The sequence below is a fragment of the Mirounga angustirostris genome, unplaced genomic scaffold, assembly GCF_029215605.1.
Source record: "Mirounga angustirostris isolate CCGP_5_RB_7025 unplaced genomic scaffold, mMirAng1.0.hap1 SCAF_2, whole genome shotgun sequence".
In the NCBI taxonomy this organism is placed as follows: domain Eukaryota; kingdom Metazoa; phylum Chordata; class Mammalia; order Carnivora; family Phocidae; genus Mirounga; species Mirounga angustirostris.
The window spans coordinates 32,436,932-32,451,647 of NW_026991710.1; the positions used below are offsets into that span (position 1 = coordinate 32,436,932).

At 38.5% G+C, this 14,716-nt stretch overlaps 1 protein-coding gene across 2 annotated transcripts in view; it reads left to right on the forward strand.

Annotated features, from left to right (window-relative positions):
• The first annotated feature begins 6,335 nt into the window (after positions 1–6,335).
• WDR19 (WD repeat domain 19) overlaps positions 6,336–14,716 on the forward strand; it is a 100,131-nt gene continuing 91,750 nt past the window's right edge. For both annotated transcript variants that reach the window (XR_010409335.1, XM_045881308.2), the window contains exons 1-4: positions 6,336–6,482; positions 9,747–9,838; positions 10,139–10,204; positions 13,946–14,071. Coding sequence is in view for 1 of the 2 variants with exons in the window: in XM_045881308.2 (XP_045737264.1) it covers positions 6,477–6,482; positions 9,747–9,838; positions 10,139–10,204; positions 13,946–14,071 (290 nt within the window). In the remaining variant the exon portion in view is untranslated. The remainder of the gene's footprint in view (positions 6,483–9,746; positions 9,839–10,138; positions 10,205–13,945; positions 14,072–14,716) is intronic.

A 14,716-nucleotide genomic window follows, 5' to 3' on the forward strand; every position in this document is an offset into this window, starting at 1 on the left:
TGAATACTGTTAAATAATGTGCAGAAGAGCCAAATGACCAACAGAAAAGTGTTTGAATTCATTAGCACCCAGAGAAATACAAGTTAAACTGACAATGAATATCATGTAAAGTCATACCTCATTGTAGTTTTCATTTACATTTCCCTGATGACTAATGATGTTGAGCAACTTTGCATGGGTTTATTAGCCATTCATATATCTTCTTTAGAGAAATGTCTGTTCAAATTATTTGCTCATTTTTAATGGAATTGTCTTTTTATTATTGAGTTGTAAGATTTCTTTACATATTTTAAATACAAGTCTCTTATCAAATATATGATCTGCAAATATTTTCTCCCAGTCTGTGGGTTGTCTTTTCACTTTCATGGTGGTGTCCTTTGAGGGACAAAAGTTTTGATTTCTATGAAGTCCACAATTTTTTTTCTTTTGTCATTTGTGGTTTTGGTGTCATATCCAAGAAACAATCACATAAACCAAAGTAATAAATTCCTATGTTTTCTTCTAAGAATATTATAGTTTCAACTATTACATTTATTTCTTTAATTCATTTGAGTTAATTTTTGTATATTCTGTGAGGTAGGGATCCAACTTTATTTTTTGCATGGATGTCCAGTTGTCCCAACACCATTTGTTGAATTTAATTCTTTTCCCCATTGAATTGTCTTGACAACCTTTTTGAAAATCAATTGCCCACAGATGTATAGTTTTATTTCTGGACTCTCAATTCTATTCCATTGATCTATATAGCTATCCTTATACTAATAATACACTGTTTTGTTTACTGTAACTTTGCAGTAAGTTTTAAAATAAAAAAATGTGAGCTTCCTAACTTTGTTCTTCTTTTTCAAGATTATTTTGCATCTTCTGAGTCCCTTGAAATTCCTTATGAATTTTAGGATCACCTTCTCAATCTCCTCAAAAAAGATAACTGGGATTTTAATAGAGATTTTTACTGAATCTATACATTAGGGGAGTACTGCCAACTTAAGAATATTAAGTCTCTGATCCATGAACGTGGTATGTATTAACATTTATTTTTTTCTTTAATTTCTTTAAACAAACAAATTTTATAGTTTTTAGTGTACAAATCTTGTACTTTTATTCAATTTATGTATTTTATTTTAATGCCATTATACATACATTTTTAAATTTTTTCACTTTTGGATTATTCATTTCTAGTATAGAAAAATGCAATTCACTTTTTGTGTATTGATTTTATATCCTACAAACTTGCTCAACTCATTTATTAGTTTATTATAATGGTTTTTAGTGGATTCCTTGGAATTTTCTGTGCACAAGTGGATGATATCTGCATCGTTTTACTTCTTCCTTTCCAATCTAGAGATTATTTCCTTTTCTTCAGTAATTCCCCTGGCTAGAACCTCCAACATAATGGTAAGTAGAAGCAGCAAGAGTGGATATCCCTTTTCCCCCCCTAAGCTTAGGGAGAAGGCATTCAGTCTTTACCAGTAACTATAATGTTAGTTATATGTTTTTTTGTAGATGACCTTTCTCAGTTTGAGGAAAATACATTTCATTCCTAGTTTATTGAGCATTTTTATCATGAATGAATTTTAAGTGTTGGAGATTTTGTCAAGTGTTTTTCTGTTGTCTATTAATGTGATCATACATTTTTTTGTCCTTTATTATATTAATATTGCATATTGTATTAATTGATTTGCAGATACTGACCTATGCTTGCATTTCTTGGATAAATTTCACTTGGCCATGGTGTACATTCTTTTTTTATATATATTGCTGGACTCAGTTTGCTGGCCACTTTCATTTTTGAAAGATCTTTTTCTGAGTATAGAATTCTATATAGACAGCTTTTTTCTTTCAGTACTTCAGTATGTTGCTCCACGGTCTTCTGGCTTGCATGGTTTCCAACAAGAAGTCTACTCATTTTCTTATCTTTGCTCCTCTATGCATTTATCTTCTTAATCTTCTTTTAAGATTTCTTTTTCTTTTTCTTTTTTTTTTAAAGATTTTATTTATTTATTTGACAGAGAGAGAGACAGCAAGAGAGGGAACACAAGCACAGGGAGAGGGAGAGGGAGAAGCAGAAGCAGGCTTCCCGCTGAGCAGGGAGCCCCGCACCCTGGGATCATGACCTGAGCCGAAGGCAGACGCTTAATGACTGAGCCACCCAGGCGCCCTATTTATTTTTGAGAGAGAGACAGACAGACAGAGAGAGCACAAGCTGGGGGACGGGCAGAGGGAGAAGCAGACTCCCCGCCAAGAAGGGAGCCCAATGCAGGGCTCCATCCCAGGACCCTGGGATCATGACCTGAGCCGAAGGCAGACACTTAACGACTGAGCCACCCAGGCACCCCTTAAGATTTTCTCTCATCATAGGTTTTAAATAACTTTTTAGTTTTTTTCATGTTTCTTTTGCTTAGTGTTCATTGAGTTTTTGGATCTCTGGAGTTAGCATTTTCATCAAATTTGGAAATTTTTTTAACCTTCACTTTTTCAAATATCCTATTCCTCCACCCCCAGCTCTTTCTGGGACTCCAATTACACATAAATTTGGCTCTTGAAGTTGTTTCACAACTTTGTGGTGCTCTATACATCTCTCAGTGGTTGGCAGTTGGTTTTTTTGGGGGTGTGGGTGTGGGTACAGCAGGGCACAAGGGGATGTTCATGTTGCCATATCTTGAAGTTCACTAATCTTTGTTTTCGCTGAGATGGTTGATTGGATTCATAAGGCACATGCCTAATCTCTTTAGTAAATAGTTTTCTGTCCATACCCTTGACCCTATTTCCAGAACATGCTATCTGGATAGGCTGAGAATTTTCCAAATAACCAAGTGCTGGTTCTTTTGTGCTTAGCAGTTCATTCTCAACTTATCTCTATCCTCTCACATTTTACTAAGCAGCAAGGAGAAACTAGGCTGTGCCTTACTGAATACCTTACTGAAATACCTTAACTGAAAATCTCCTTAGTTAAATATGTAAGTTTATCACTTATAAATTCTGCTTTCCACCCAACACAATACAATTCAGCCAAATTCTCTACCACTTTATAACAAGGATCAACTTTCCTCCAGCATCCAATAACATGTCCCTTATTTCCATCTGAGCCCTCATCAGAAGTACTGTGAAGATTCAAATTTTCAGCAACATTATGTTATGACAGTCTATGTATTCTCTAAAAAACCCAGAAACTTCCTCTATAGCTCTCCTGTCTGAGCTCTCATCAGAAACACCTTTAATGTCCATATTTCAACCAACAATGTCTTCAAAGCAATTTAAGCTTACTACCAAGTACCTCAAAATTCTACCAGCCTCTAGCCATAAGCCATTACTACATTTTAGGTATTTGTTATAGCAGCACACCAATTCCTGGTACCAAAATCTGTATTAGTTTCCTAGGGCTACTGTAACAACATACCTCAAACCATGTGACCTAAAACAACAGAAATTTATTATCTCACAGTTCTGAAAGCTAGAAGTCCAGCTTCAAGGTGTTTAGGAGGACCATGTACCCCCTGAATTATTACTTGCCTCTTCCTAGCTCTGATGTGGGCAATAATCCTTGGCATTCTTTGAGTGTAGCTATATCAATCTCTGCCTCTGTTGTCACATGGCATTCTCCCTGTGTGTCTGTGTTTGAGTCTCCCTATTTTTGTAAGTACATATAAGTCATATTAAATTAGGGTCATGCTAATGGCATCTAAATTATATCTGCAAATACCTTATGTCCAGATAAAGCTATATTCACAAGCACTAGGGATTAGGACTTCAACATATCTTTTTTTTTGGTGGGGGACACAATTAAGCTTATCACATCAACAAAACCAAAAACCTATTTTTTTTAAAAGGTCAACAAAATTGACGTAGTCAGCTAGACTAGACAGGAAAAATGAGAAAACATTCAAATTACTAAAATCAGGAATAAAAGAGGAAACATCACTATTGACCCTACAGAAATAAAAAAGTATAAAGGAATACTGTGAACAACAGTATGCCCACAAATTGGATAACCTAGATGAAAAGAACAAATTCCTAGAAAGACACAAACAATCAAAACTGACTCAAAAAGAAGTAGAAAATTTGATTAGACCTATGACAGGACATGGAATTTCTAACTAAAAAACAAGTTCCCACAAAAACAAGATAAAAGAAAAAGAAAAAAGCCCAGTAAGCCTAATTACCTACTATCCCTAAGTAAGTTGACCTCTTTCTTTCTTTCTTTCTTTTGTTTTTTGTTTTTGAAGATTTCATTTATTTATTTGTCAGGGAGACAGAAAGAGAGAGAGAGCACAGGCAGGGGAAGCAGCACGCAGAGGGAAAAGCAGGCTCCCTGCTGAGCAGGGAGCCCGATGCGGGACTCGATCCCAGGACCCTGACCCGAAGGCAGACGCTTAACCGACTGAGCCACACAGGCATCCCAAGTTGACCTCTTTCAATTCATTATTATCCTTATTCTATCATTTTTACCTTAACTTCCTCTTCTGAGACAAACCCAGTAGTCTATTAAATAGTATCTACTTTGGGGGCACCTGGGTGGCTCAGTCAGTTAAGCATGCTCAGGTCATGATCCTGGGGTTCTGGGATCGAGTCCCGCATCCGGCTCCCTGCTCCTCCCTGTGCCCCTCCCCCCTGCTTGTGCATACCTTCTCTCTCTCTCTCAAATAAATAAATATTTAAAAGAGTAAATAATATCTACTTTGAATCTCTTGAAATGCTTTGCCCTGGTTTGCAGGAATCTACACTCTCCTGATTTTCATTTTTCTGGCCTAATTTTATTTCTCTGTTATGCAGACTTCCCTTGAAGGGTGGCAGAATATGCCACTCCAAAATAAACCACTTTGACATAAGGATTATTTTGAGCTAAAGGTACCTAAAAAATAGCAGATGCAAATGAGTAATCTCTTCTTCCTGAAAACAGAGGATGAAAAACTCCCATGTGAAAGATACCCTCCCTGTACCAGAAGGAAAATAGCATTCTTATCATCAAGCAGAAGCTGAGCTTGAGTCTATACAAACAGACCTTATTAAAATAATTGTTTCTTTAGCCTCACCACATAGTTTAATTGTGTTCCCAGTTTCCTCTCTTGTTTCAACCTAAAATAAAAGCATGCATGTAGGTGTCATCATTTCTTTGGGTCTTTTCCTTAGGATGGCTCCCATTTCAGGTAACACATACATATTTGTAGGCTTTTCTTCTGTTAATCCGTCTTAGGTCGGCTTAATTCTAGGTCTAGCCAAAAAACCCTAAGAGGGCAGAGGCAAAATTTTGTCTTCCCTACATTCCCTAGACCTAAAAAGTACCATTCACTCTTTTAAATATTGCATGGCCAATTTCTGAATTTCTACTTCTCTAATCTTTTTCTTTCACTCAATCACCTATTAACATCTTCATTTTAACAGGCAGGTCTTGCACCTAAAACTAAAGGGAAACCTAAACTAATCAAAATCCCCAAGTAAGGGAACAGTACCCTCCTTAAGAATGGCAACACCCCTCATTAGTTCATTGAAATCATAAAAATATTTTATTATTAATCAGAGAGAGCGCACAAGCAGGGGGAGCAGCAGAAAAAGAGAAGCAGGCTCCCCGCTGAGCAGGGAGCCCAATGTGGGGTGTGCGACTCGATCCCAGGATCCTGGGATTTTGAGCTGAGCTGAAGGCAGATGCTTAACTGACTGAGCCACCCAGGTTGTCCCTGAAATCATTTTCTGTAAGTGTTATGATTCCTACCTAAAGTCGAAAAGAAAAGGGTGGATTGTTTAACATTTTCAGACAGGTGGGCAAAAAAAGTACTTTCATACTCTAAATAATAAAGCACAAATCTATGGCAGGACATAATATTTGGGGAAAAGCTGCCAGGTCCAAAGTCTAAAGAGAGAAGCACTTAGAACTCATTTTTCTTGCCCAATTTAGTTGGCCTATTAACGCCTTAAAACAAAACAAAACTACTTCTTACATCCTATTTCTTCTAGCCCAGAAGCCTGGAAAGTAAAAAAACAGATGACACACGGGCCTGTCCAAGTCCTCTTTGCGCGTACTATGTAAGAGTATTTGCCCCAAGAGCAAATTTCCGTTCTCGTTTCATCCAAGTCAGTGCCTTTTCGTTTCCTTGATTCTGGGCGCCCCCACCCGCCACCAAAGGCATCTTAGGAACCAGGAGCCGAAATTTACGCAGGCGCCTTTCAGGGCTCACAGAGCCCACCCCCCTCGGGCGAGTCCCCGGTCTCATCCAATCAGAGCCCAACGAGGAAGCCAGGGCGCAGCGGGCCTCCTGACGCGCAATCTTTCGGGGCCTGCCTCTGCCAGCGTTACGTGATTCCAGGCCACGCCTCCCGCCCTCCCCTGCGGAAGACCCCACGAGGCACCGCCCTTCAGCTAGTGTTCGCTGATTGGTCACTACTCGCGCGGTCTCCTGGGTGACGGGAACGCGTTAGCCCTCTTGGAGCAGACCAGGTGCGCCTGCGCATTTGCGAGATCGCGCGGCCGGTCGAGCCTAGAGATGAAGGTAAATAACTTACAAACCACGGGGGGGGAGGGGGTGGGAAAACGCGACCACTGGCTCTTAGCCCGCTGAGCGTCACTTCGATGATAGGGGCCTGTGCCCTCCCTCCCTCTTCCAGAGTGCGTTAGGAATGGGGAAGAGAGCTGGGTGACAGGGGAGGGGGAAAGCGGGGGCGAAGTTGAGGGAAGGAGGGGAAAAGAAAGAAAATTGGGAGAGGAGAAGGCGGAGAAGGAGGCCTCATTTCTGGGACCGTGAACGGAGTTGAAGGCACGGCCTGAAATGAGCAGTCCGGGTCAGAAAAGACCCCGAACTTCGCACCGCGGGAAGGACGGTATGCTTGGAGGGTCGCAGTGAAATTGGCTGGATCGGGTGTCATGAGCTGGTTCTTTTCCTGCAGCTGAATCCCTGGCAAGCCGCGCGACTGCTCAGCACTTAAAAATGAGTGAAAAGCTTCCGAAAGAATGATGTCAAATTGTATTGACTGTGACTAATGTACAAATCACTCAGTGGCTAATGTACATAAGTCACGGAGAAATCTGCACTTGCACACTCAGGTCTTGCCGGAGAGCATCATCCTCTGCACACACCGTTCTTACGCTTGGGCTTCTGGTGAACCCCATCCCCGGTCACTGGCTACAGCTCATTTCAAAACCCTTCTGCTTTACTACAGCAATAGCTCTCTGCTCTGAACTGGCAAAGAAAGGGATAGTTCAGTTTAAAAATTAATTAAGTCCTAAGGATTCCTCGTGGCTGTTAGCATGGAAATTGGAATTGACCAGTAATCATAACAACATTTCTAATGCGCTTCAGAATTTATAAAGTATCAGAACAGAGGAGATAATTATTCTTGGTTTACAATTGAGAGTTTTGTGCCTGAGGCAATTTAAGCGACTTGTTTTAAGCCCTACAGCTAAGAAGTAAAAAGCGAAATTCAAACCTTGTTTTTCTGGTTGTGAAGCTAGTACTTTTTAACTATACTGTAAATGGAGAATGTAAATGTAGCTCCACGGAAGAAAAATATGTAAGATCTCAGCCAGAAGAGGTCTACCATGAAGCTAATGAAATTTAAGTTTAGGGATCCCTCCACGTGGTCACAAAATTGCAAAAGATGCCTTTATGCTTCCCCCCGCCTTCAAGGTGTTTTCAAGCTCCACAAAACGTGGATGCACTGGTGATTATAGAACACTCCTGTTTCCAATAGAGGTGGATTTCATCTACTTAACATACCAAATGCTTATTGATTGGTGTTTAATTTTTTTAAATTTATTTTTAGAAAACATGGGTGAGCAGAGGGAGGGGCAAAGAGGAAGGGGGAGAGAGAATCTAAAGCACACTCCCTGCTGAGTGCAGGGCTCAATTTCAGAACCCTGAAAGCATGACCTGAGCAGAAATCAAGAGCCTGACCCTTGGCCATCTGCACCACCCAGGTGCGCCTTGGTGTTTAATTTCAAGCACTGGATGAGTTTTGTGTGGCCACTCACATTGTCAGGCCTCCTGTAGTACTATGAAAACTTCATATGCCTGGATACGGTCTATGATTTAACCTAATTGTTTATAATTTAACCTTATATTAAAATCTAAATTTTTTCATTCAAGCTCTATTTTCTTAGTTGTTCTAGATCACTATTGTTTGATATAAATCTACTGTAAGCCAATGTAATTTAAAATTTTTAGGAGCCACATTAAAATGTTTTAAAAGAAACGGGTAAGATTAATTTAAATAATTTATTTTATCCAGTATATCCAAAATATTATCTCAATATGTAATCGATATAAAAAATTATCAATGAGATAGTTTACATTTTTCTATTCCTTGGAATGCCTATGTATTCTACATTTACAACACATCTAAATTCGGACTACATTTCAAGCCCTCAATAAAATTTCAAGTCCAGCTGTGTTTTGTGGCTTCCATGTTGGATACCCCAGTTCCTGACTGAGTGAAAAGAAAGGCTTTTCAGTTGATACACGGTCCACCTAATAGCTAAATTAAGCACTTAATGATTAAGTAAATATAACTAATGGGTAAAGGAAGAAAATTTTGAATGAAGCAGTTTGTATTTTTATCATGGTTAAGATTTTTTTAATTATTTATTTTTAAAAGATTTTATCTATTAGAGAGAGAATGGAAGAGAGAGAGCACAAAAGGGGGGAGGGTCAGAGGAAGAAGCAGACTCCCTGCTGAGCAGGGAGCCCGATGCGGGACTCGATCCTGGGACTCCAGGATCATGACCTGAGCCAAAGGCAGTTGCTTAACCAACTGAGCCACCCAGGCGCCCGGTTAAGATTTTTTAAATGGTAGTTTTAAAATCTAAAAAAATTCATGCTACTCCCTAATATTTATAGCAGCAATGTCCACAATAGCCAAACTATGGAAAGAGCCCAGATGTCCATCGATAGATGAATGGATAAAGAAGAGGTGGTATATATATATATATATATATGCTTTTATATACAATGGAATATTACTCAGCCATCAAAAATAATGAAATTTTGCCATTTGCAACAACATGGATGGAGCTAGAAGGTATTATGCTAAGCAAAATAAGTCAATCAGAGAAAGACAATTATATGAGTTCGCTCATTCGTGGAATTTAAGAAACAAAACAGGATCATAGGGGAAGAGGGGGAAGAAAAGGAAACAAGACAAAATCAGAGAGGGAGACAAACCATAAGAGACTCTTAATCATAGGAAACAAACAGGTTTGCTGGAGGGGTTGGGGGATGGGGTAACTGGGTGATGAACATTAAAGAGGGCACGTGATGTAATGAGCACTGGGTATTACATAAGACTGATGAATCACTGACCTCTATCTCTGAAACTAATAATACATTATATGTTAATTAACTGAAATCAAATAAAAATTTTTTAAAAAGACATGCTACTGATTATTAGCTAAATTCAAGTTTAAATTATTTTACTCTTTAACATGTAAAACATTAAAATTATAATTTTTATAAAATTAATATTCAAAAACACTTAAAACCAAAATTTATAATAAATGCTTGCCTGTATATTGAGGTCCATACTTCATACAAAGTTTGTTGTTTGTCCATACAAACAACCAGATTGTAGAAGTTGGTTGGTTGGTTGGTTGATCTGATTAGTCATTTTGTCTGTTACATTGCTGACTTTTTCTGGATAAGCTCTAACAATAAGCCTTTATCATCTTGAACCCTACTGTCTTCATGATCATGGTTTGATATCTTTGACCAACCCTTAAATTGCATGTTTTGAAAATATAAAAATTACCTTTATCTTTTTAGCGTGTTTTCTCACTGCTCGAAAAGACTTGGCTTGGCACACCAATACAGTTCACCTGGCAAAAAACATCAGGAAACTACCTTGCAGTAACAGGGTAAGAAATCAGTGAATGTTTTAAGTAAATCATCCTGACTTCAAATGGCTGTATGTCTGCATAACCACACTGTTTATTTAGTGGAGATTCTTTTGTGATGGTTGTATAGTGGGAAAAATAATACATTCACTTCCATTAACATCACAGTTCATAAAATCTTTCCCCTGGTAATAACTTTGTAGATATAAATTATGAAACTGTCATGAGAGAACATTGAAATCACTTGGATGGCAGCTTAATTTTTTAATATATATGTATAAAAAGAAACACTTAAATTATATTTTTTGTGTCTGCTTTTAGAGCTGATCATATTGTGAAAATCTTTGATCGCCATGGTCAAAAAAGAAGTGAAATTAACTTATCTGGGTAAGTACAGAGGTGGATCAGAAACTTTTTCAAGCTTTCTTTCCTAAAAGATAAAAAAGTATTGCCTTAAAGCTATAATCAAATAGAATTTTATAACTCATATATAACCTGTGTCTCTTCTTTTGCTTTCTTCATTTGCGAAGAGATTTGTTTTTTGGGGTTTTTTTGTTTGTTTGTTTTTAAAGATTTTATTTATTTATCCGAGAGAGGGGAGAGGGGCAGAGGGAGAAGCAGACTCCCCGCCGAGCAGGGAGCCCAATGCGGGGCTCCATCCTGGGACTCCAGGATCATGACCTGAGCCGAAGGCAGTCGCTTAACCAACTGAGCCACTCAGGCGCCTGGGATTTGTTTTTTTGGTTTTGTTTTTTAAGATATATTTACTTATTGGGGCACCTGGGTGGCTCAGTTGGTTAAGCGACTGCCTTCGGCTCAGGTCATGATCCTGGAGTCCCAGGATCGAGTCCCGGCATCCGGCTCCCTGCTCGGCGGGGAGTCTGCTTCTCCCTCTGACCCTCCTCCCTCTCATGCTCTCTGTCTCAAATAAATAAATAAAATCTTTAAAAAAAAAAAAGAAAAGATATATTTACTTATTTTTAGAGACAGAGCATTAGCAGGAGGGGTAGAGGGAAAAGGAGAGAGAATCCCAAGCCGATTCTGTGCTCAGCACAGAGCCCAGTGTAGGGCTCCATCTCACAACCCTGACATCATGACCTGAGCCAAAACCAACTGACTGTGCCACCCAGGCACCCCAGGGATTTGTTTTTTTATACATAAGTTGTTAGTGAAATACGTAGACATATAGCATATGAGTTAGAGTTGATATTTATAACCTCCATACATTCACAGGGAAACTTTAAGGTACAATTATAAATGAGTCCATATGAAAGATTCTTATTTAATTATAAACAAGTCTTATTTTGTGTGTAGGCAGAAAAGATAAGCCCATATCACTGTACTGTTTCTTCTCATAAATTGTTGGAAAATAGTTACTTTCAACACATTTTTTAAACTTTTTTTTTTTTTTTAAGATTTTATTTATTTATTTGACAGAGAGAGACACAGCGAGAGAGGGAACACAAGCAGGGGGAGGGAGAGAGGGAGAAGCAGGCTTACCGCGGAGCAGGGAGCCCGATGCGGGGCTCGATCCCAGGACCCTGAGATCATGACCTGAGCCGAAGGCAGACGCCTAACGACTGAGCCACCCAGGCACCCCTAAACTTTTTTTTTTTTAAGATTTCATTTATTTGTCAGAGAGAGAGAGCATGCACAAGCAGGGGGAGCAGCAGGCAGAGGAAGAAGCTGAGCAGGGAGCCCAGTGCAGGACTCAATCCCAGGACACTGGGATCATGACCTGAGCTGAAGGCAGATGCTTAACCGACTGAGCCACCAGACATCCCTATGTCATTGTTAAACTTTTTTTTTTTTTTTTTTTTTTTTTTAAGAGAGTGTGTGTGCATGTGAGCAGGGTGGCTGGTGGGCGGGGGCAGGGGGAGAGGGAGAGAGAGAATCCTAAGTAGGCTCCATGCTCAGTGCAGAGCCCAATGCAGGGCTCAATCTCATGATGCTGAGATCATGACCTAAGCTGAAATCAAGAGACAGATGCTTAACTGACTGAGTCACCCAGGTACCCCTTGATACTTTTTACAGGACAAAGCCTATCCATTTCCAGGAAATCATTCTGGATTACACAAAACATAACTTAAGCATTTTTTTAAAGATTTATTTATTTAGAGGGGCAGAGGAAGAGAGTCTCAAGCAGACTCTGTACCAACTTGGGGCTCCATCCCAGGACCCTGAGATCACAACCTGAGCCGAAACCAAGAGTCAGATGCTTAACCAACTGCGCCATCCAGGCACCCCATAACATAAGCATTTTTAATGCTTCTGTGTAATCATTACCTTTATTAGTTATTTTATTGGTAGTCTCAATCGTTATTAAGGTATGTAGAGTCCCTCCCCTAAATGGTCTTATGCTGCCATGCTTTTTAAATTCATGTCTGCTTTCTGTAGTTTATTGCCACCATCTTTGCAAATCAGATTGTCTTCTTTTAGTCTCTAACAGCCTTTCCCACCTCCTGCTGTGCCCCACTTAACCTGATGCCACCATTTTGGCATTTCCCATTGCTTTCTTAATTGTTGCTTGTTTTCTATATTTTGGGAAACAGAAGTCAAGATAGTTGTAATTATGTCCAAAAATAAGAAGGTACGTAGTAAAGAACTGCTTTGAGTAAATTATATGAGGTTTTTTGCATCATCTCTGTGACCTCTATTTTGGTTACACAATGGCCATATATATATTTTTTATTTGGGGGGGGTCACATTATTTTTTAACCTCTGAATTCTTTTGCTGTATTTATCGTAGCTGAATTCAACTGATAGAGAATCTCTAGATAAATAAAATACCATACGTATTGTCTTTAATTGTTAGATGATTTTATAAAAAATTTGAAAGCTTCCCTCTTTCATACTTCCCAAATCTCTGAAAATACTAGAGAAAATTAAGATCCCAAAACATATTTTAGCATTTTGAAAAATAAAATGACCAGAGTAACTCCCAATTGTCTTAACTGTAAATCTGAGTATGGCTTAGCTGATATCCCAGAACAGAGTCTCAAAATGAAAAATAGCATCAGAGAAGAAAAAATTAATCCTCAGGGAACCTTTTGATTTATAATAAATACTTTGAAATAATTTTGAGCAATAACATATTTAAAAAGCATTTCCTATGTATAACTGTTTTGTCATTTTAATTGAATCACTCTTATTCTATTATGATACAAAATGAAAATAACATTTCTTACCACTTCAAAATCTAGTTTTTCCATTATTTGCAATCCCACATCTACCCAACCATGATCTGTTTTATACACAATTTATCTGGATATAACTTCATTTTTTATCCATACCTGCTTTTTCTCTCTAAATCTGAAATAACCTTTCAGCACTTGGTCATACAAATTACCCCTTGATTCCAAATGTGATTCCTTTGTAGAGGTGCTTGATGAGTTTGTTTTACCAAAGGCCAGGATCTTTATAGTATCTAAGAAAATCTGCTAACTTACTAGGTGTGATTATATTTAATGTAGTATATATAAATGATATGTAAAATAGAATTTAAATTTTTCCCATCCCCTCAACAACAAGAAAAAATTTAACTTAGTGGGGCACCTGGATGACTCAGTCAGTTAAGCATCTGACTCTTGGTTTCAGCTCAGGTCATGATCTCAGGGTTGTGGGATGGAGCCCCACATCCGCTGAGCACAGAGTCTGCTTAAGATTCTCTCTCTCCTTGAACCATGAGAGACTATGGACTCTGAGAAACAAACTGAGGGTTCTAGAGGGGAGGGGGGCTGGGGGGATGGGTTAGCCTGGTGATGGGTATTAAAGAGGGCACGTACTGAATGGAGCACTGGGTGTTATACGCAAACAATGAATCATGGAACACTACATCAAAAACTAATGATGTAATGTATGGTGATTAACATAACATAATAAAATAAAAAAAGATTCTCTCCCTTTGCCCCTCCCCCACTCCCAGCTTGCACACTCTCTCTCTAAAAAAAAGAAAATTTAATATTATCTAGGCAGTCAATAGTGAGTTGTATTTCTCACTTTAGAAAGTTTATGACCTACTCAAAATAGATTGGTCCTATTGTAGATAAAAATTACAAATAGATATTTAAATTTCTTTTCCCTACTTTAAGAAAACGTGTAGTGATATTTTGCTCTCTTTTTTAAAAGTAACTGTGTTGCTATGGATTGGGATAAAGATGGAGATATCCTAGCAGTGATTGCTGACAAATCTAGTTGCATTTATCTATGGGATGCCAACACAAATAAAACCAGCCAATTAGACAGTGGTATGAGGTAAGAATAACTTTTTTATTTTAAATCTTCACTTACAAATATGGTTATTTGTAGGTTTGACGCTAACAGTGCTTAACTGCTATCATTATAAAGATGCATTTGTGACTTATTTTCCTATGAAAGAAAGTTTCCTTTTTTATCATTACATATAATCCTATTGATTTTGCCCAATTAATTAGAATAAAACTGTTATGATTGTAAACTATCAGTAGCTTCTTAAAAAGTTGCTTTCAGTGGAACAGACTAAAATGTCCAAAGATGAGACAAAATATCTGGAAAAATCCGGAAATGGGCTTGGCCTCAGGCATTGCTGGATCTAGGGGTTCTAGTGATGCAGTCAAGACTATCTTTCCATCTCTGAGCTCTCCCTTTCTCTGTATTGACTTTATTCTGTCAGACTCTCTCCATGGCTGCTGCCAACTCTTGGCTTATGTCATTCTTCACAGCAAGTTACACCAAAGAGAAGAGCATATCCCCATCACATCACCAGTGTCTGCTCAGTTACTCAGAAGGTCTCTGAGTAGGGTAGGCAGGGCCATGGGATTGAAAATCCCAGTAAGCAAAGAGTCGGATCAAGGGTGGTACAGTTCCCAAATGAAAATATACTGGGCAAACAGAATAAATTACAGATCTCTGCTAAAATAG